The 20,555-nt window shown below is 42.7% G+C and overlaps 1 protein-coding gene across 3 annotated transcripts in view; it reads right to left on the bottom strand.

The window, feature by feature from the left end:
* Positions 1-20,555, bottom strand: part of STAC (SH3 and cysteine rich domain) — a 93,333-nt gene that overhangs the window by 46,772 nt on the left and 26,006 nt on the right. For 2 of the 3 annotated variants that reach the window (XM_036431783.2, XM_036431781.2), the window contains exon 2: positions 12,666-12,942. In XM_036431783.2, the coding sequence (XP_036287676.1) occupies positions 12,666-12,942 (277 nt within the window). The remainder of the gene's footprint in view (positions 1-12,665; positions 12,943-20,555) is intronic. The other variant, XM_036431782.2, reaches the window with a different exon arrangement.

Raw genomic sequence — 20,555 nt, 5'->3', positions numbered from 1 at the left:
ATAAGAGACTACATAGTTTCGAAAGGAAGTGTTTTCACTTTTGAAGAATCACCAAGTCATGTTGAGATGTTGAGAGGAGTCACTTTGGTGTGTTGATTTTGGAGCGCGCATTGTTGGGAATTTGTGGGTGGGTCTGGAGTCCAGCAGCTTAGGAAACAAAAGGTAGCAGCGACTGTCCTCATCTCCACTTGTCATGACCTAGGACTTGGGGAGAGCACTGTCCTGGATGCCATGTCCTGCCATCATTCAGCGTGGCCCAGCTCCCCCTCCCTCACCCCCTGCAGGCCTGTGCCCTGTGTGTGCTGACATGCTCAGCAGGCTTTGTTTTCCTTTCCTGGAACTATGTCCTTCAAGGCTGGCCTTCCTCTGAGTTACCCAGGGAACATTCTGTAGCAGAATGGCAAGCTGCAGACTTCACAGACGAGGCCTCCACCATTGCCTCTGATTGGCAAGGGGAAAGTGCCCATTTCTCGTTAGTTTTGCTTCAAAATGTAACAGACAGCTTTGAATGCTTTATCGTTTTCAGAGAACTTTTATTTTTTAAATCCAAGTTTTCAGAGCAGTTTTTCAGCTTCTACACTATGGACATTTGGGGCCTGCTAATTTTTTGAGTGTGTGTGTGTGTGTGTGTGTGTGTGTGTGTGTGTGTGTGTATGGAGGGGCAGGCTGTCCTGTGCCTTGAGGGATGATGGTTGGCAGCAGTTCTGGTCTCACACTTGATGCAGAAGTACCTCCTCCTGAACTGTGACTACCCAAAACATCTCCAGATATTGTCAGATGTCCCCAGGGCCAGGGTTGCTAAGTAAATAAAGAAAAGTCTAGTTAGCCTAGCCAGTATGGTTCAGTGGTTGAGCATTGACCTATGAACCAGGAGGTCACAGTTCTATTCCTGGTCTATTTTGGGCTCGATTCCTAGTGTGGGGTGTGCAGGAGGCAGCTGATCAATGATTATCTCTCATCATTGAAGTTTCTATCTCTCTTCCCATCTCCCTCTCCCTTCCTCTCTGAAATCAATAAACTATATTTAAAACAGAAGACAAGTCCAGTTAAATTTTTAGATAACAAATTATTTTTTATTCTAAGAATATCTCAAATATTGCATGAAACAATTGTATCCCAAATACAACCTGTGACACACTTATACTAAAATGTTATAGGTTGTTTCCCTGCAATACAAATTTAATTATTAGTTGTCCTATCTTTTTATTTGCTAAGTCTCGAACCCCTGTGTGTGAGGCAAAATTGCCCCTGGTAGAGAAACGGATGTAAAACAACAATTATTTTTGGCACTCTTTCATAGCTGGGGGAACTGAGGCTTGGGGAGGGAAGTCCGTGGTTAAGGCCACTGGAGAAAGTGTGCAGGGATGAGATCTGAGCACAGAAATCCTGATTACAAATTCCCTCTTCTTTCTTGTACAGGAAAGAACTGCCCTTTTTTATTCCCGAAAAGATGAAAAATGAGAGACTGTCATAATTAGGGCCACTTGATATGGGGATTGTGCTTAGGATCACCAAGAATGAAGAACCTTCCACAAGTCCTAACACAATGATTCCTTCAAGTTAGTGTCATTCCACATTTAATAGATGGAAAATTGAGCATCGGAGAGTTTAAATAATTTGTCCAGGCTTATTTAGCTAGTACATGGGTAGAGCTGGATTTCTAAAGCAGATCTGACTTAATCCACACCTGACATTGCATTTCTGTTTGGTGTTCTTTCCTGATTGTTTACCCCTTAATCAACTGGGTTTGACTGAAACTTTTTCTGATAGCATCAAGGTACCAGATCTTTGAACATCAGAGATAAAAGAATGAATTGGTCCAGAACTCTTTATAAATGCTATTTCAGAACAAAGCCAAGTAGTGTACATATCTGATTTGCATTTTGGAAGTGGTGCCTTCCACATGATGGGTCTACCAAAAGAACAGGGAGGCGGTGGTTAACGGGGATAGATTTGTAGGCTATATCACCGGCTTTTGAGAAATTAAGAGCTGACTCTGTTACATTTTTCTTTCAAGAATATATGGCATGTTTCCATTCTTTGTACTCAATGGGAAGGTACTTCTAAGAATGATAATGAGTTTGGTAGAGAGCGGGCATTAGAGGATCAATAGAACAAATAGGAAAGATCAACAGAGGCATTTATAAACAATGAATGCCATTAATTTTTTTATAGCTAAGAAGGGCTTGGTCCTCTATTGATTCGTTAATGCCCCACTGAAATGCCACATTTATTATGGAACTTTCATTGACATCTTTGTCCTCAGATAGAACAACTGTTCCCTCATTGAGGCTTCCCAAGCATTTTGCATAGACCTTGGTTCAGATATTTACATGTATGAACCCATATATTTGTTAAATATTCCATATTTATTTTCTGAAAAAAGTAAGAATAAAATGAATATCTACACAAGAAACAAAATTAGAAGTCTTATAAAAATTTAGAATTAGCTATTTTCTCTGTTAATTCTGTACTTCATTTTCTCTTTCTTAGGTACCTACCACCTTCTACACAATTCTTAGGGACTTTGTGACTTAAAAGTGTAACAGAATTGATTAGGAAGATACCTTAGTGCCTTGCAACTCAAAGTGGGGCCCATAGTCCAGCATCATTGACATCACCTGAGACCTTGTAAGGAATGCAGAATCTTAGGACCCAAGCTGGACCCACTAAGTCAGGATATACATTTCACCAAGCTGTGCAGGGTGATTTGCATGCATATTCAATTTCCTACCTTAGAGATTAGTAGCCTAGGAGTGGCAAACACATAGCATAGGTGTTGAAGACCCTTTCATTTGTGTACATGGCAGACATCACTAATCAATCACAATAATTTTCTCACTGGGTATGTTGCTACTTCAGAAGCTTCTCTGGGCAATCAGTGTCAACCAGTTAGTATGGGAACCAATTTGTCTTCCCAGATATAGCTTCTCATTTTGCAGATAAAGAAAATGAGGCTCCAAGAAGCAAAGTGCTTTGACAAACATTGCACTGCTCCTCTGTGACAGAAATTAAAATACTAGTGTCCAGCCTCTTGGGCTAATGGTCTTCCCATTGCAGCATGCTGGGAAGGTAAGCAAAGCCCAAACCAGGGTTTACAATGACCAGTTTCTCACCACCCCAAAAAGACCCTAGATGACTTGTCCTCATAGTGGCATACTGCAAAGAGCTGGGGCTTTGGAGTTAAAGCAATACAGCTTAGACTGCTCCTGAGTTTTAGATATCACTCAATAGAAAGTTTTCTGCTAAAGGGGAAAAAGGGGGAACATATTTTCCATCACACTTGAACTCTAGTCATGAGACCTTGATTAAAAATAACCCATCCTATCTCTCCCCTGCTATGAGTTAAATTGAACAAGACGGTTTCCAAGTTTTCTGGGAAAATTAATAATATAGTCATTCGCCAGTGACTTGAAATGCTACTTAAGCAAGCAGAAAGGATCATTAAAAATTGTGTGAAGACCCCTAGGCCACCTTCCCTGCCTATATTACTCACTCCTTGCTACATTACAACTTTTCCAACCCTATCTTAGCTATAAAAAATTAATGGCATTCATTGTTTATAAATGCCTCTGTTGATCTTTCCTATTTCGGTTCTTGACTACTCGTGGAAAAACTCTCTCTACCTCCCCCGCCCCTCACCAGCACTGATCGTTAAAAATAGTAACAGGAGTTGGGTTGGCTCAGAGCTTTGAATTTGGAGTCCATAGCCTTTCCCCCTGGGTCATCAGTTCACATTGAATATCATGGCCACCAAGCTGAACTTCTGTTAAGTGTGTTTGGCTTAAAATTCTGAGAGGAGACGTCCTCCATGATAATCACTTTCTCATGACCATCTGGGAAACGTCTGGGCTTGACACCCTTGACCCCGGTATTAATAATCTCTGCTGTCTGCCTCCTCTTCTCTGAGGTCTGCGGTTTTCACAGCCTCATTTGCTTTCTTCACAACTATTCTTCCAGCTGAAGGCTCAAGAATTTATATTTATCCTCAGGTCTCCCAAGAATGGATTGGCCAACTGATGTGCTATACCCTCCTCGTCCACCCTCCCCCCCCCCCCCCCGCCCAACTGTTTTTCTAGGAATTAGGCGTAGTACTAGTGTCAACCTTTCATGCATAGAGATAGCTTTAATAATAGTGAACAGTTTTTAAATTTTATAGTTCACAAAGAACATTCATTTATCTCTTTTAATTTGTCAGGGATTCCATGAATTTGGTATTTTCAATGCCATTTGAAAGACACTGCGTTGAGAGAAGGTACATTAGTGGTCCAAGGTCAGCTGAGCTACTAAGTGCAGAGCCAGAATGCAAATACCCACCTGTGACCTCTGCATCATTCTGCCTCTCTCCTGGATCCCCTCTTGCAGGTGTGTATTGTGACTTTGTAATGATACACTTGCTTATAGATGCTCATCTATTGATGACTGCTATTGATGATGACTGTCAAGAGAAGTGTACAAAGTTTCACCTTGTGCAAATCAGATGGGACAAAGTCCTTATCTCTTCACCTTTGTCAGCTCTCAGAGGTTATAGAATAAACACTAAGCAATTCTTTAGGCAAGGAGGCAGTACAAACATTCCTGAGAAAATCAGCAATTCCATATCTGTCTGCCTTCAGAAGAGGTTTGGCAGCATTTGTAGAGAGGGATGGAAAGAACCTCATTTAGGAAGTTGTTGAAACAGCTCATGGGAGATGTGTTGAAGACTGGACTGGGGCAGGAGCAGAGAGGAAGGGAGGAGGGGCCTGACCATAGAGAAAGCACAAAAGTAGAATAGACAGTTGGTTCATGGATGGGCTTTCTGGAGACCGGGAGAAGGGAGGAGTCCAAGATGGCCTTGAGATTCTGGCCAGGTAGTTGAGAGCGCACAGGTGCCATCTGGCCAGCAGGAGAGGACCTCAATGAAGTGGCAGATTGCATGGGAGAAGAAGATGCGTTGTTCCACTGTGGACACATTTAAGTGTTTTGGCATCAACAAGGAATCTGAGCAAAGTTCTGGCAGTTGAAGTGAGAAACTAGACCTCGGGAGAGAGGGCAGGTCAGCAGCAGAGCAGGAAGACAGGGAGAAGCCTGTCTTATTACTAACTGAGCCTTACCACTTTTGGGAACCATCTCATTCTTTATATCACCTCTAGCAGATAGTTTTTTATTTCTCTTTTTAAAATCAGAAAACAGATGCTCAGAAAATGTTCCTTGAAATCTCTTTTTCAAACAGGGATACCAGGGAGATCTCATGCAAAGTGATCTAGGCCTTCTGGGTGAGAGTCAGGCTGGTTCATTGTCCCTCCTCACTTTTAATGACATGTAACTCTTGCCACTTCTCTTTGTGGCATTATGAACAGAGTGAAGAAGGTGCTTGGGTGTCAGGCTGAAGTGGTTGTGAATTCTTTAAAACACGGTTCTGCTGTGTCAAGGGAAACACATTTCCTCTGTGGTTAAGGTGAGAGTATGTGTGTATGGTGCGTACATCTACACATATGTATAAGTATGTGTACACATGAACTTGTTTGTTGCCATGTTATTGGGGTGGGGAGTGCAGCAGAGCTATAGTCTTTTGGGTTTTCTTTCCAGATAAGCTTAGCATGTGAAAAAACAATCTATTTTTTGTTTGTCTGCTGTGCAACCAGGCAGCATTGATAAGCTACAAAGAAGAAATGCCTTAATAGAATTTAACCACATATTTCTATTGCCAGTTCCTTTTTCTTTAACGGCTGGGTCACAATGTAGAGGTGTCTCCCATAGACACGCACAGAGGGCTTCCCATTTTTTACTACTGGCCCAGTTCTGTCCTTTTATGACTTGGTATCCACCGTGGCTGCACAACCAAAGAGACCATTCTAAAGTAGGTCAGTGGGGCATTCCCTGTATGGCAGCTGAGTGGAGGAGCAGGGTCCACATTTTCCAACACGTCTATATCTCCCTATGTTTATAGCAGGAGATGGCCTTTTTCCACAGGTCCCTTGCTTTCACCATGGCACTGCTCCTGGGTCTAGAGGCAGGTGGCCAATCTACACTTGTCATGCTTGGTCTGAACCTCAAGCAGGAAAAGAGATTGTCTCTCTTAAATTATAGATCATGATGTTTGCAAGGAAGGAAAGGCGTTCCAGATGTTCCAGAAGCAAAATGCCAGGACATAGAAAATGAGCTCAGGAAATAATATCAGGACCTTCCACAGGGAAGACGTCTGAGGGAGAATGATGCGCAATAAATGGTACCAAGGCTAGTCCTCTCCACCTCCCTTGTCCTGCCTTCTCTGTTGGTGGCAGGTCATCGGTTTTTACCTTTTCAAAGCAATGACCTGCAGGTCCCATGGATGCCCCAGACCATCCCATTGTCCCCCAACAGGTGTCACTTCCATTTCTGTGTGAGACCCTAAGAGACCTCCTTCCTTAAGGCCATCCCATCTCCATGTCTGCTCCATCTTTGCTGGATGGAATATGGTTTACTTTCTCATCTAGGTAATTTTCAGTGAGAGATTTCTTAAAATAAACAGTTCTTGGCAGCAGGCATACAATTTCAGGAAACTAATAGAAGATGCCAGCTTAAAAGTATTTTGCGTCCCTGTAGTACCCTGAACAGTGCTGGGTACAATGTTTTTTGAGAACACTGGGCCTGAACTGAAGTCTTAATAAGTCTTTAATGAATTTGCTTTTGCAGGCATCAGAAAGGCTCTCTGCATTGGTCACAGTGCAGAGATACAGGCCGAATAATGGGCAGTAGCAGTCAAGATGAATTAGGGAAGAGTAGATGTTAGGAGAAAGAATTCTTCCGTTACAATCCATTTGCTCCACCACTGAGCACACTTGGTAGTTTTCAGGATAGGAGGACTTTGAAATGCTAGTGTGCTATGAATAGCCAAGGGGAGGATAGTGTACAGCATTTTCTAACCACATTTCACCATGCAAAATCTCCTCTCCCCAAATCTACAGTGTCTATTTCATTGTTAATCCTCACAGGAGGATATTTTTCCATTGATATTTAGAGAGAGTGGAAGAGAGGAAAGACAGAGAGAAACACATCGATTGGTTGCCTCCTGCATGCACCCTGACCAGGGCCAGGTCTGGGGAGGAGCTTGCAACCATGGTACATGCCTTTGCCCGGAATTGAGCCTAGGACCCTTCAGGGCGATGCTATCCAGTGAGCCTTCCTGGCTAGGACTATCGTGTCTATTTCTGAAATTTCCTTTAGGAGCTCTTCCTTTTGGTCTTGAACTCTGCCTCACTGTATCATCCAAGGGTCCACCCGGGGCCCTGGGGGAGTTTAATCCCTCTGCCAGACAAGGTCTCCTCAGCTATTTGAAGACAGTGACCAGGCTCCCCCGAGTCTTCTCCAGGCCAATCATGGCCAGCTCTGCAAACATTTCTCATCTGCTTAGGTCTCTGTCTCCTTAGCCTGACCGGGCCCCAGTTTCTCTTACTCTCACATTCAGTTGCCAGAATCAACATGAGTCTCTTGAGGGAACCAGATGAGCAAAAAATACAAAGCAATTACTTCTGTTGAACTGGGGATTCCATGGCATTTTTGTCCCCTAGTGGAAAAGTAAGTTAAGTTACGGCTACTTTTAAGCAATTAAAACATCAGAGATTATTAATCCCATTGGATAAACACTGAGGTCTGGGTACTGTATTTTAGGAGGGACCCATTCCAGGCTCAAAGGAAAGTATCTACTGGAAATTAAAGAAAATGTTTCTAGAGAGCATTTATATTTTCTTCTTTAGGTTGTACAGCTCCTAAATGATTGATGGCACCACAGAGTTTTAATTCCATTCTGAGAATACACAGATTTGATATTTGCTTTAAATTTTTTTAAAAAAATATGTTTTTATTGATTTCAGAGAGGAAGGGAGAGGGAGAGAGAGAGAGAGATAGAAACATCAGTGATGAGAGAGAATCATTAATGGGCTGCCTCCTGCATGACCCTACTGGGGATGGAGCCCAAAGCCTGGGCATGTGCCCTGACCTGAAACTGAACTTCAACCTCCTGGTTCATAGGTCAATGCTCTAATACTGAATCACACAGGCTGGGTGACATTTGATTTTTAATATTCCTCTTGATTTCTGTTTGGCCTTTCCTGTCAAGAAACAACTTAATTGATAGCTTTGTCTTTTTAGGTGTGTGTGTGTGTGTGTGTGTGTGTGTGTGTGTGTGTGTGTTGCAGTCAAGTTTGGTTGATCTGGCTTTTTCTGAGCAATTGGAAGGGGTCAGAATAGGTCAGGAAACAACTAAACTAATAGTCAAACAAAAGCAGAACAGAAAGGTCCTGGACTCAGAGTGATATAATATTTCCTCATGTAATATTATCCTATCGATATATAATAAAAGGCTAATATGCAAATACAGTGCACTCCCACTGGGGGCATGCTGTTCAGCCAGAAGCAAGGCTCATGGCTGGCAAATGCATCAGCAGAGCAGGAGCCTCTCCCACCTCCACTCCACTGCAGGTACGCAGTAAGGAGTGAGGGGTCCTGGACTGCAAGAGATCAGGACTGTGGGAGGGATGTCTGATTTACATGCATCAGGCCTCTAGTTTATTATATTAGTAACACCGTGTTATAGGCACAACAGTGCCAAGGTTCCAACTGTATTTTAAATTCATTCCCAATGGATGAATTTAAAATACTTTTATATTGCATCTTGTAGAATTAATATGTTTACAAAGGTTGTGATGCTGTTGGTGCCTTGTCCAGATCTTATTTATCATGCTGATGCTGTGAATGATGGCTGCTAAGTCTCACAGATGCCCTTTTTTCAGAGAATTGTTCTCAGCCTAATGGGTCCTCCTTGCATGGAATGTCACATCCTCACTGCCTCTTGGGGGCAGCCATGGCCAATGACTGTGTGATAGGAATATATTACCTTTGTCTCAAGCTGGTACCACCAGGTGATAGAATCTATGTTCCAGAGCTCCCCACGAGTGGGCCTAATCTGAAGCCAATTCCGGCTGAGACCACATCCTTGCTCCTTCCCCTGACCCTCCATTTTCTGACTCCCCTTCTCCTGAGGGCACTCCCCACAACAAACCACATTCACAAGAACCTCTATCTCAGGCCCTGCTTTAGGGATTTTTTCTTAAGACAAAGCCATTGTTATTTCCCCCCTCATGGTTGCTACTGGGAAGATTGAAAGTGAATGATTATCATAGACTATGCATTGAATGTATAAGGAAACTTGAAGTTTTAGGCAGTGAAATTCAGCCATTTTGTGAAATATTTGTATAGAAAACATGAATTCATTTAATATGCTGTGCCTTATAATTGAATGCCAACTAAAAACATATTGTTAACTTAAAAATACTTCTTATCTATTTGTAGATAGAAGAATGGAGTTCCTTGGAAAAACTTCCTTGATTTATGGAGTAGTGCATGTTGACTTATTCAAGTCTTGAAACTTCAATAAGATGAAAGAAAATCCAAAACTCTCTTGAAATGAGTCTTTGCAGATAGTTAATTTAATGTAAAGACAGAGTGTCATAGATGGAATATGTTAAGTTGATGCACAATGAAGATGAGCCCCCACCCTCAACTCCCCTTTCCAAGGCCTAAGGAGGGCAAGAGTGGATGTGCTTGGTGGAGGGAGTATGTTCATCTAACCAAGTACAAGAAGATTCTCCTAATCCTTTTGACTCAGCCTGGGACATCCAGCATTGGGGTAGACAGACACACCTGACTATTTCTCTGGTGTTTCCAAGAAAGCTTGGGTTGAACACCTTTGGTCTGTATAGGAGACCAGAATTTCTGGAAAGGGATAGTTTAAGGAGGATCAGAAAGGGTATCAATGTCCTAGGCTTCTTAACCCAAGTGGCATGGGAGCCAGATCATTTGGGGAGGAACAGCCTCAGGTATCAAGTCCAAGGGCAAGGGCAAAGCTGAAAATAGGGAATGAGCTACGAATGAAGAAGCTAAGGAAATGATAATCAGATGGGCAGGGACTGAGGCTGGGGTCCAGGTGTAGTTTTACTGGTCACTTTCTTGTGGCAAATATGTAGCCTTTCCAGCTTTCAGGCACAGCAGTCAGGTGAAGCCCAATGTGAGGCTTTGTAAGCCCAACTCTGCGTGTCCATTCCAACTTAGAAATCTTAGACAGCGAGAATGCCAGATCCCTTTTATTTTTAAAGAAATATCCATCAGCTGGAAATGCTAAAATGAGATTTGATTGTTCTTGGCCATCATTATATAGCCCCTTGGTTCTCCTTGAAAGGAAAAAGTATATGCTTTAATATATTCTCTGAAATGTCACTCTAAGAGGGTATCAGCAGGTGGTCTTTCCCTCGAATTCAGACTATAAAGATGACTTGTGGCTTGAAAAAGCAAACCTTCCAGTGATGTATGGAGAGAAAAGAGATTAGATTTCAGGAACAAAGAGAAAAGGGGCAGAGCATATGCTCTTCTATCACAGATGACAAAGGCAGGCATGATAAAACATTGTTTCAGGAAGTTGAAACATGTGGCAGCCTTTACTTCACCTCTCTTCTCTTCCTCTCCTCACCTCCTTCCACTTCTCCCTCCCTGTTCCTTCTTGCCTCTATAAACTCTTTTCTCATTTCCTAGAAGGAGCCTACTAGTTGGTTTGCTTCCTCATCTTTGAAAAGAACAGCGTGCCTTGCTGACTGTATTTTTTCCCTCTTTCTTTCTTAAGAAAAAAAAAAAAAAGGCAGCTACAATGTACATTTAATTCTGATAAGAGAAAAGTAGAGTGCAATTCTCTTCACAGGGTATTTTTGTGTGTGATTTTCTTTTCAAAATAAAGTCTCGCAATTGCTGCTGTGCTTGAGGTGTACCTAGAATCCTCTTTAGGGTAATGATGGTGGCATTCCTCAGAGGTGAATTCATTTCCCTTACTCATTTTAAAAACACGTGTTCTGTTTGTCTTTTCACACTGGTCACAATGAGCTTTAAAACAGAGACTCTTCATCACCTGCTTCAGGGTTATGAATAGCACTGCCTTGAAAAGGCCTGGTGGAAATCTGTGTGGAAATTGGAAGTGATGCGTCAGACTCAGAAGCTAAGGAGGCACACACAAAACCTAAGTTGGAGGCCAAATTGCCTAAGTACCCTGAGCTCGGAACATGGTGAGACACCTTCCCCGCCATGCTCACAGTCAGATGCCAGTGAAATGGATGAATGCTATGGATCCATGACTTAGCAAAATCTGCCAAACAAAATAGTTTAATGATCCAAAGGCCTTCCTCAGCACTGTAGTAGACTGAATGATTGATTCCATTCTTCACGCATCCCTCTACCTATGTCCTTTGCCAGGTGGCTTTAAAGTCCCTGATATCAAGTCAGAGTGAGTGCACTTCTCCATCCCTTGACATGGGCTTGGCCGCCATTCTCCTGGAGCAGTGGTTGGCAAACTCATTGGTCAACAGAGCCAAATATCAACAGTACAAGAATTGAAATTTCTTTTGAGAGTCAAATTTTTTAAACTTAAACTTCTTCTAACGCCACTTCTTCAAAATAGACTTGCCCAGGTCCTGGTATTTTGTGGAAGAGCCACACTCAAGGGGCCAAAAAGCCACATGTGACTCACGAGCTGCAGTTTGCCGACCATGGTCCTGGAGGAGTGCCAATAGAAGGGCCATGTCACCTCCAATCCAAAGCCTTAGAAGAGCTTCCAATTGTCCTTGCCATGAGAAGAACATGATATGGTTACCCCACTGGTCCAAGGAAAGAGTGAGAAATAAGAAACAGAGAGAAGACAAAGTAACTGAGCTGAATCTGGATCAGCTAAACCCCAAATGATCTAAAGATGCCTGAGTGAGAGTAAAAGTAAACTGTGTTAATTGCAAGAGTATTTTTTAACCAGCATTACTGTGGAAATCCTTGACTGACACAAGCACTGATCCTCAGTGGGTCCGTTTGAAGGAAGTACATGAATAATAGTGATGAGAAAATGAGAATGTGAGTAGATAATGGTTTTCAGTGAGGATGCCCCTGGGTGTACAGTCACAAGAGGGACTGACATTGCTCTCATTCTGAATATTATACTCCTTAACTGGGTCTTGGTCAAAGGTGAAGGGAGTTGCAGAATTCTGCCTTCCTGACCATATTGGAAACCACAAGTTCAAGTTCAGTGATGACAGCTATTGGCTTCTTTGGGAAGCAACAAACACGCCATGTTTCATTTGAAAGAATATCAGGTATTTAAGTAAAAAAAAACAAAACAAAAAAAACAAAACAAAACCTTTGAGATTATCTATGCCTGACAGAAGTTAAATCACATGCTACTTACAAGGTAAACCATTCAATGACAGGTCAAATGCATCAGTTAAAAGTTTAGATTCTTGCTCAGCCAGCATGATTCAACCTATGAACCAGGAGGTCACGGTTCGATTCCCTGTCAGTGCAAATGCCCAGGTTACAAGAGGCAGTTGATCAATGATTCTCTCTCCTCATTTATATTTCTATCTCTCTTCCCTCTCTGAAATCGTTAAAAATATCTTTAGAAAAAGGTTAGATGCCCATTGAAATTTGCCTTTTTAACTTTATCCCTTATTCCCAACCCTTTCCTTTAAAGGCACATAAAATGGGCTTCTTGACTTTTCCAATGCAGTATTTTAAAGCACAGCTGCACATCTTATAATACATTTTTTCCACACCACACTCCCAGGGTATCTCCACACTTTCATGTTGACATATCGGGCGGAAGTGGCAGGGGAAGGACTTACCCACGATCATGTGGTTGCAGACATCACAGAAAGTGGGCTTCTTGAAGATGTGCTCCTGGAAGGCATGGGCCTTGCTGCTGCCGGGGTGCAGGCCCACCCTGGTGGGCGTGGATGTCAGGCTTCCTGGGGCGGGGAGGGGGCTGGAGCTGGGGCTGACCTCAGCCAGCGTGTCCCCTTGCAGCTTCACGTCGCTGTTGGTTCGCTGGAAGAAGTTGTCAGCACTTTTGCTCCGTAGACTCTTGGTCTTGAAAGAAAGTGATCGTTTTAGTTTCTGGAGCTGCAATGCAATGACAGAACAGACGCTCTTATGATCGATCATGCAGACTCATGCTGGGGGGAGGCGGCTGCTCCGTGCACTGCCCTGTTCCCACCGACACCCTCAGCCCCTGGAGACTCATAGAGGTCCCTGTGTGGGTGGGCTGATGTCAGTGCCAGAGAGAACGCAGCAGCCAGACTACAGAAGGAGGTTCCTTGTTGCCTTAGCTTTTGCCACTGCTCCTCCTCCCTGCCTCCTTGAGTTCCCTCCAATGTGCTGTCAAAATTGGATTTTGATACTACTTGCCTTTAGAATTTGAATTGTGGATTGCCTTTAGAATTTGAATTACAGTACAAACTCTTGGACTCAGAGGCTGGGTCTGTAATGCTGGGCCTCTGCTGGCCTTTCTCACGGCCACTTAGCTACTCTTTGTCTCGTTACACAGCAAAGCAGGCAAGGCCACTGTCAAACCCAGAATCAATCTGGCTTTACCATCCAGAGAACACAAACCAGAACTCTCAGGCATACCTCGGTGTAAAGCAAATGGATAAGTAACGTGTGTGTGTGTGTGTGTGTGTGTGTGTGTGCGTGTGTGTGTGAGAAAGAGAGAGAGAGAGAGAGAGAGAGAGAGAGAGAGAGAGAGAGAGAGAGAGAGAGAGAGAGAGTGTGGGATTATCTATTTTATATTCTTTGCTCTTTCCCTTGCCCTTCTGCTCATTTTTGGCCATTTGGCAAACTAGACTATTTCTTCTTTGCCTTTGGGACTCATGAAAAAGCTTGGAAAAGTTCTAACTTCCCAAAGTCTGCGGTTGGTCTAGTCTGAACCTCTAGTCCAGTCCTCACATTGGAGCGAGAAGGATCTTTTGGAAACAGAGATGCAAGCACGTGTTTAAAATTCTTTACTAAGTTTCATTTCTTCTTAAATTTAAAGAGAAGCTCATTGTCACAGGCTCCAGTGACTGGCAAATTCTGGATCCCAAGGACAGTGAGCACCACTGTCCACCTTGCTCTGTCCAGCCCAGCCACAGTGAACTTTTAAAAGTCTCTGGTATTTACTATGCATTCTTATCACAAACAATTTTCTCTGTGTCCAGATAAAAGAAATGAGCCACTTAGTAGCTATCTGACCTACATGCTATAGGTCACTTTGCTTTTAAGATAGTTCACATACGGTGGTTGATTTGGCTCTGCATCAAACCCCCAACTTCTCTCTAAAATCAGAAAGATTTGATGATTTTAGTGCTGGGCACAAAACACCATAATTCTCTACCTTTCCTCTTACCCATTCCCCTTTGCAACGTGACTATATGGCTCCTCCCATCAAAGGGGGAGTATGTTTCCCCATTTCTTGAATCTTGTTGGCTTGGGGAACTTGATCAATGGAAAGTGGCAGAAGTGACCTGAAGCAAGTTCCAAGCCCAGACCTCGAGGTGTCTTCTATGCTGCTGCCATCCCTTTTGGAACTGTGCCAAACTGCCATATGAACAAACCTCATTCAGCCTGAAGGGAAGATATGGGACACATGGTCCAGTCACTTTCCATCACTCAAGTGAGACCCCAGAGGCAGAGCCACCTGCTTCCCTGCAAGGAATAAAGGAGTCTAAATGAGAACACAACTGTCCAGCTGAGTCCGCTCAAATTGTCAACCCATAGAACCATCAACTAAAGAGATGGCTAGTCTTTTTAAACCAAGTTGGGTGTCTATTGTGTGTACTCGACACAATACTGTTCTCACTTTCCTAGTATGTGGTAGTATGTGGTAGGAATGTACTTTGTTGCTCATTTGAAGTTGACTGTGGCCATGTGAGACCAACTTTGAACTTCATGTTCAGAGGAGAGGCCCTGCAGGGTCCTCTAGAGAAACCCCACTGGGCATTACCAGCCAGAAAGGGCTAGCCAAAAAAACCAGCAACATCATTCATAGGTCAGAAACAGTGGGCCAGCCAAGACTTCCCTTGTCTTGTTCCCTCTGCCCTACAGTCCAAACCCACCAGAGGAGTTGGGGCTGTTGAGGAAGCAGGAGGAAGAAGGCGCTCCTGAGTTATTTTGGAGTTTGTTGCTGTACCATAACCTAGCACCGTGGTCGGCAAACTGCGGCTCTCGAGCCACATGTGGCTCTTTGGCCCCTTTAATCTGGCTTTTCCACAAAATACCACAGCCTGGGCAAGGAATGTCACTGTCTGGTCTTCTGCTGCTAATACAGGGAAGGGAGAGGTGACACTTGCATGTGTGCAGTCTGATTTCCCTTCTGTGCTCTTGTGCTTCTTTTCTCCTTTCAAACCCATCCATCACCTGCTGTTCTGTGTTCTCCAGAAGTTTAGTACGATGCCAAGAAACCTGTTGCATTATCCTTGCTCTGAGAGATGTAGCTGGTAATTGTCAGACCTTCAGAACCTGCCTGCTTCAAAAGCTGGAGAATTTGCCTTGGAAGCCAATGTGACATTTCTTATTCAAGTGGACAGCATAAGAGAAATACCTACAAGTTAAATAAAGTCTGAGCAGCAAGCTCAAAGGAACCTGCTTTCTTCAATTACCCCTACAAGAGCAGAGGCCAGATGGGAACAAACAAAATCAGAAATAGAAGAAAACTCTGATAATAGCAGATGTCACAAAATGATTAGCTTCCACACACCATTGCCACCTCCCATCCATTCTATTTATAATAACAATGGTAAAAGAAACAGATAGCTTGGAGTCCTTTACCATGTGCTAGAAATTGCTCTAAATACCTTACTCCCTGCAATCACCCCAGGAAATCTATGACTAGAGAATCATTCATTCATTTATTAAAACAGTTCATTTAATGCATGGGCTACTACTATGAGTCAGACATAGTCCTTGGCTTTGGGGATATAGCAGTAAAAGAAGTCAATTTTTTCTCCGTAAGGTTTTAATGTCTAGAGATAGAAAAGAAATAAATAAATAAATAATAAAGATATAGAATAATATGGGTAGGGGTAACAGCCAGAGCCAGGCTTTAGAAAGTAACAAGTAGGGCTTCTGGGACAGGGGATATTGGAGCAGAGACATGAAGGAAGTGAAGGTATGAGCTACTTTGGAGAAGAGCATTCTGGGTAGTGGGAAAACTACCAAGGGCAAAAGCCCCTACAAGAGAGCAAGATGGTGTGTTTGAGGAACTCGAAGAGGGCAACATGTCTGGAACAGAGTAATTAGGGAGAGAAAGCACAGAGAGGTCAAGGGCCGGCTTCATGCTGGAATTTGCAGGCCATGCCAACGGCTTTGGAATTTATCCTAAGGGTGATGGCTTTGAGCAGGGAAGTGACAGGTTCTGACCCTTATTTTAAAAGGGTTACTCTGGCTACTGTGTGGAAAATCGACTAGAGAAGGACATGGTGGAAGTAGGGAGACCAGTTCGGAGACTCTTGCAATTATCCTGGTGAGAAGTAATTTTGGCTTGGCCTAATATAGTAACACATGGTTGAATTTGGGGCACAATTTGAAGGTAGAACCAACTGGATTTATTGAGGGACTGGATGTAAATATGAGGGAAAGAGAAGAGTCAATAATGATTTCAAGAATTTGGGCTTGAGCAACTAGGTAAATGGGGGCCACTTCCTGAAAGAGGGGGCACTGGACAAGAAGTAAGTGGTGTAGGGAGTGGGGTGGGGATCAGAGTTGAGTTTTGGGTAAGTTTGAAATGCTTGCTTTGAATTCAAGTGTTGCTGCCAAGTAGGTAGTTAAATACATGGTTCTGGGATTCAGAGGACAGGTCCAAGCTGCAGTAATATATTATACTTGGGAGTCACAAGCAAATAGATGGTATTTGAAGACATGAGACTACTAGATTAGCTCACTGCATAGGGAGTGCAGACACCGAAGAAAAGTGATCTGAGGACAGAGCCCTGGATGTCAAAAAGATTAAGAACAAAGAGTTAGATGCCAAGAAGATGAAGGACAAACCAAGAAATCTGAGGAGGGCCTCGTGAGAAAGGAGGACAAAGGAGAGGGATGTTTTAGAATCTAAGAGAAGAAAATGATTCAAGAAAGAGAATAACCAGCAGCTTCCAATGGAGCTTGGATGTCAAGTCATTGGAGGTGGAGGGGTTGGCCATTGCATTTGGCAAAAGGAATGTCTCTGGGAGATCTTGCTAGTAGCCTTAACAGGAACTTAACATATTTGGTGAAGTGGTGGGACGAAAATCTAACTGACCCGATTTTAAGACAGAATGGTTGAAGGGGAAGTGTGTGCCCATATGATTTATGGGCAGTTTTGCTGTAAAGGGGATTAGCAAAAAGAGGCAGTCATGGAGAGGTTTTCTGGTTTGCACTGTTTAAGTAAAGAAGATTATTTTAGCGTGATTTTAAGGACTCAGGAGAGAAGTGATGACATTGAGCAGACGAGAGCTGATGAAGTGCAGTGCATGGGAGGAAAGGTTGACTTTAAATTGGAATGAGGCAGGTTGTCCATTAGAAGAGATGCGTAAGGAGATAGCTGGAGCTGGGTGGATCTTCTCTTTTTTTATTTTTATTTATTTATTTATTTATTTATTTATTTATTTATTTATTTTTACATATTTTATTGATTTTTCCCCCTCCCTCCCTCCCACACATCCCCTCCCTCCCCAGAGCTTTATGTCCATTGGTTGTACTTATATACATGTATACAAGTCCTTCAGTTGATCTATTATCTCCCCCAGTTCCTCCTCCCCTCCCCGCTGAAATTTGACAATCTGCTTGTTGCTTTACTGTCTCTGTATCTATCTTTTGGTTCATCAGTTTATAATGATCTTTATTATCCACAAATGAGTGAGGTCATGTGGTGTTTCTCTTTCATTGATTGGCTTATTTCACTCAGCATGATGTTCTCCAATTCCATCCAGGTTGCTGTAAATGATGAGAATTCCTTCTTTTTTATGGCAGCATAGTATTTCATTGTGTAGATGTACCATAGTTTTTGGATCCAATCATCTGCTGACGGGCACCTAGGCTGTTTCCAAATTCTGGCTATTGTAGATTGTGCTGCTATGAACATAGGGGTGCATATATCCTTTCTGATTGGTGTTTCTAGTTTCTTGGGATATATTCCTAGGAGTGGGATTACTGGATCAAATGGGAGTTCCATTTTCAGTTTTTTGAGGAAATTCCACACTGTTCTCCACAGTGGTTGCAAAGTCACTAATTATCCGAGAGATGCAAATCAAAACAACAATGCGGTACCATCTCACACCTGTCAGAATGGCCAACATCAACAAATTAACAAACGACAAGTGTTGGCGAGGTTGCGGAGAAAAAGGAACCCTCGTGCACTGCTGGTGGGAATGCAGACTGGATCTTCTCTTTTGATTGTCTCTGTTTTTATCAATGACAATGGAAACAAATCTATCTCCCAAGTGAGCAGAAAGGGGAAGCAGAAGGAGGAGATGTTGGAAGTTGGAAGGGAGAGAAGATACAGAAGGGCTATTTCAGAGAGTAGAGAGCACAGACGAGAGCAATGCCCAGTAGAAGGATGGGAGGGTGGCACAGAAGGTCCATTTCAGGTTATGACCTCATTTTACTGAGTCAAATGGCTAGTAAGTTGCAGAATGAAAATCCACATACGGGTCTCTCTAACTCCAAAGCCCTTTAAGCCCAAACAGACTTTCAGGAAAAGGTTTTCCACCCTGACCTCTTTTGGGTAAAATTCCTTTGCTTCATGTGCTTTAGGGCCAGCTGGAATTTCAGCAACAATCCATGTGGTTGCCATGCTGAGAAGGCAATTAATTGGGGGAGAGCAGAAATCAGGCGTCATTAGAGCAATGGAACACAGAATCACAGCCTGAAGGTGACTGTAGTGGCATGCCTATTGATTTACCAATCTGTTCTGCAGTGCCCCATAAAGTTAATTACCCAGCATGTGCTTGATCATTACAGTCAGGATCTGAGGTCTGCACTCTATGGGGGAGGGGGAGGGGGAGGTTTGAGAGCAAACAAGTCTCTGCCCACACAGGCATAAACCAGGAGACACAGTCACCCTGTCAGTTCAGCTTCCTGTCGGTTGACATTTAACCATGAAGTTGCCTCTGTGGACATTTCCTTTGCCATTGAAGACCACACCAATAATGCACTGGCTTTTGCTCCAGAACGGAAATGAGGTCATCAGAGAACCTCCCCTAAGCAAATGTCCCAATGCCTTGTCCTGGATGCTCACGTGTGATATACATCTTTGATTTTAGGATGAACGTGCTTTTCCTTTTCACAGTTTAGATTTTTAAAAAAATGAAACATGGCTGTGCCTTTGGTCTAAATGCTCACTCTTCTTTTTGTTTTCCTGAAAAGTTATTATTAAATCAATTGATGACAAGGAAATAGGTTATTTGTCATGCTGCAGCAAGCTGAACAGTCCCTGTAAATTGCCTCTGAAACCCAGCTCCCTTCACACTCCATCAGCCACGCACATTCACTTCTTCTCTTCCTAGTTAGGCTGTGGTTTGTCAGAGCTCTTCCCACACTCGCCCTAAATATTTCACCCAAGGCTCTACTGGGGGGGGAGTGAATATTGGGGTCTTCAGACATGTCATGCCTGTGATGAGGACCAACTTTCTTGCCAATATTTTTACCACCAACAGCCTCATTTCCTTGGAGTCAGGCACAATATATTCCAGCTCCTGATTTGATTGAGTTTAGTTAGAGATGTCAAGTCAGAAACCATCTTCTTGCATCTAACTGGCTCTGTCACAGCCACAAAAGCCAGTGGCTAATGAATATATCAGTAAAGCAACAGCTCTGCCACCAATCAGTGGTGTGGCTTGAGCAGGTCCTGGAAGCTCCTTGACTTGGGTTCCACCAGTTAACTGAGAGGATGAGTTCAGAGGCTGCTAAATTCCCTTCAGCTCTGGCAATTGAGCACAATGAGTACACACAAAATACTTTCAACAGTCTCTATGTATAGGAAGTTGACACAAGTAGCAATGCTTAAAACTATCTGAGAATGACATGAGGCCCTATATTTGCATTATCAAGTGATGAGTAGAGTGTTTTGATGGTGTCTGCTCTAATATGTCAGAAAATGAGACGATCAATGGGGGCTGGAATAATCAGAGACATTCTTTCAAACCTTGAAGGATGAGCCAACTTTAAAACATGTAACTCAACTGTTTACTAGTAAGTGCTTTGATGGTCCCCTCATTTCTAGGTTATAACCATGTTCCTTCTGTGGGCTATAAATGAGGCACCCACCTGCCCATCATTTTCTAGTCACCCCTCCTTTATCCCAGTCACACAGATAGTAGTCATTATCACCCTTTATTTCTAAATACTTCACTGGTATCTCCCCAAAACAAAAGTATTTTGTTATGTAAATACAATAAAATAAATTAGTGTTTCAACACTATTATCTAATATGCAACTCATTCAAATTTTAAAAATTATACATATTTTGAAAAAGTATTCTTGCCAGGAAAAAAGGTCTGCTTCTAATATTCAATATGCATTACTTTTAATTTTCATGTATTTTAAAGTCTCATTTAATTTGGAATAGTGTCTCAGCTATTTTTTTCTCTTTTGTGACTTTTTTATTTTAAAGAGTACAGAATAATTGTCTTGTACTATGTCCCCCAATCTGGGCTTATCTGATGTTTCTTCATAATTAGATTCAGGTTACATGTTTTTGGTAGAAATATCAAAACAAAAGTGAT

Source organism: Pipistrellus kuhlii, unplaced genomic scaffold, assembly GCF_014108245.1.
Source record: "Pipistrellus kuhlii isolate mPipKuh1 unplaced genomic scaffold, mPipKuh1.p scaffold_m20_p_11, whole genome shotgun sequence".
Taxonomy (NCBI): domain Eukaryota; kingdom Metazoa; phylum Chordata; class Mammalia; order Chiroptera; family Vespertilionidae; genus Pipistrellus; species Pipistrellus kuhlii.
Note: the sequence above shows the minus strand (reverse complement) of the source record. Positions and strands in the feature narration are given on the sequence as shown.